Source organism: Piliocolobus tephrosceles, unplaced genomic scaffold, assembly GCF_002776525.5.
Source record: "Piliocolobus tephrosceles isolate RC106 unplaced genomic scaffold, ASM277652v3 unscaffolded_13265, whole genome shotgun sequence".
Classification (NCBI taxonomy): Eukaryota; Metazoa; Chordata; class Mammalia; order Primates; family Cercopithecidae; genus Piliocolobus; species Piliocolobus tephrosceles.
In genome coordinates this window covers 1-2,134 of record NW_022294605.1, presented here as the reverse complement: position 1 = coordinate 2,134, position 2,134 = coordinate 1, and the positions used below count along the sequence as shown (strand labels likewise).

Here is a 2,134-nt window from a genome sequence, read left to right as displayed (position 1 = left end):
TCCTAACTTACACCAAGTACATTTTCATAACGTATTCAACATGTTGTTTAATCTTTTAACTTGTAAGATTAAGTTTCATTTTCAAAAAGAGATGTACAAAGTAATGTCTGCATAGCTAATGCTTCAGATTCAGCTTCTGTCTCAGAAAGTTTTGACTTTGATAAATACGTTCTCAGAAAGAAAAATGAAAAAAGAAAGCATATGTTTAAGTATTAAGAACTTAAGTCTGCCACTTAATTGCTAAGATGATGAACACATTTTATTTATTTTTCTGCAACACATCACATACTGAATACAGAATTATCCATGTATACAGTAATAAAAAATCAGCAACACCTACTCTGAGCACAACTGCCACAACTGGCTTTTCACTGTAAATAACTACCTGAATTTAAAGAGATGTTTACCCCATATACCCCCAAAAATACCTCCTTGATTGCCCTACCACATACATAGACCAGAATTGATTAGTTCTGAAAATCTGTAGCATAGAAAAGCAGGCCATAATGCAGCGGCTTTAAATAAGAACATGGAAGGCCTGAGGATAGTAAGGTTTTACTGAATAACCAAAATTGTTGATTAATAGTATGAACAACATTGTAAGATTTCTAACTAAGAGAACATATTTTTAAAGCATTTTACACATCAACAATATACAAACAATAGACATTCAGTTTCCAACATCCAAATGAATCACACCGCAGAATAGTGTGTACGACACTGTAGAATGGTGGCAATCTAGAACCTGAACTGCATTTTCTAATTAGAGTAAGGCTATAAATGATGGGTAGTTCCTCAAAACAACCCCAAAGATGCTTTGTAGCACACATTTCCCCAAAACACCACACATGTAACATGTGTAAAAGATCTGAACACTATTGCAATATTGATAAAACTAATGTACTGAATAGTAGTGAAGACTGCATCAACCTAAAGAAGGAGGGTATGTGAATCACTGAAAGACAGAATGCAATTAAGGTTTAGCCAAAACTCCTTGAATGAGAAGGCAAAAATATACTACTGTTGGGAAACGTGAATGAGAGATTTAAAGCCAAAGTTTTGACTGTCGAAAAGACCACTTGTGCTCTCTCACTCCCACTGGCTTGCTCCGGCTTTCTCTTTCTCTGCCTAATACACGAAGCACACGTCAGTTGGACTGGTTCCACCTGGAAGACAAAAGCCACACAAAGTTAAAAGCACAAATGAAGCCTGAAGAAGGAAAGTTAGGTGGAACTGAAAGGTAAACCTGTGCACTTTGAGAACAAGGCGTCCATCCTTAACTCCAGAGGCCTGCGTAGTTCCCATGGAGGCCTGAAGGGAGAGGCCCCCCAGCCACAAAGAGCTTCATCTCGGGCCAGTTGTAGCAGTGGGTGTAGAGCGCATTGGGGAACTCTTCCATGCCACCAAAGTAGTTCACCCAGACGTCATCCTGGTTGAGCCAGCCTCTGCCACAGGCAAGCTTGAGCTTCCTCCCTGCGGGCCCTGGCGTAGAGTCCAGACTGGCAGAGGCCCTCTCCTCCAGGAACTTCTGGGCCCGGATGTCATAGAAGAGCAGGGAGCCATGGCCGGTGCCCACAGTGATGATGTGCTGGTAGAAGCTCAGAGACCGCACGCCTGTGCCACCTTCTCGAGAGCACAGGGGCCGGATGTTCTGCTGGCGCTGGCGAGGATCCAGGAAGGAGACGTGGGACTGGGAGCCCACAGCGTAGAGGGACAACTCATCGCAGTAGGTCAGGCACACATTCTCTCGGCAGTAGGGCAGCCTGATGGACAGGAGCCTGGATAGTGTGCTCCGGGCTTTCCACAGGTGGAAGTAGCCGTCTAAGGACACCGCTCCCAGCTCCTGGTTCTTGCCGCTGAAGGCCAGGGCCCGCACCTTGCGGTTGCTGGGGTTGGTGCTGGCCCTGGGTATGGCCTCCACATCCTTCGGACGGATGTGGGCATATACGGGGAGACCCACCTCGCTGTGCCAGGCAATGCTGCCATTGAACATGTCCGGGTCCATCCGCCACAGCGCCACAGTGCCGTCGCGGGAGCCGCTCACGGCTACGGTGTCACTCAGCCAGGCGACGGCGAAGATCCAGTCCTTGTGGCCATGGCGGTCGCCCAGGCACAGGGGGTCCAGGGTGGGCAG

At 46.8% G+C, this 2,134-nt stretch overlaps 1 protein-coding gene across 1 annotated transcript; it reads right to left on the bottom strand.

Annotated features, from left to right (window-relative positions):
• Nucleotides 1–237: 237 nt before the first annotated feature.
• Nucleotides 238–2,128, bottom strand: LOC111532959 (DDB1- and CUL4-associated factor 12-like protein 2). The gene has a single exon (XM_023199904.2). It carries the CDS (start codon nt 2,003–2,005, stop codon nt 1,277–1,279), a length of 729 nt encoding a protein of 242 aa, XP_023055672.1. The 5' UTR covers nt 2,006–2,128; the 3' UTR covers nt 238–1,276.
• Nucleotides 2,129–2,134: the final 6 nt, after the last annotated feature.

What these genes read in the sequence shown, in the direction of transcription:
- LOC111532959 (XM_023199904.2), bottom strand. Translation starts at nt 2,005, where the DNA reads ATGGACCCGGACATGTTCAATGGCAGCATTGCCTGGCACAGCGAGGTG.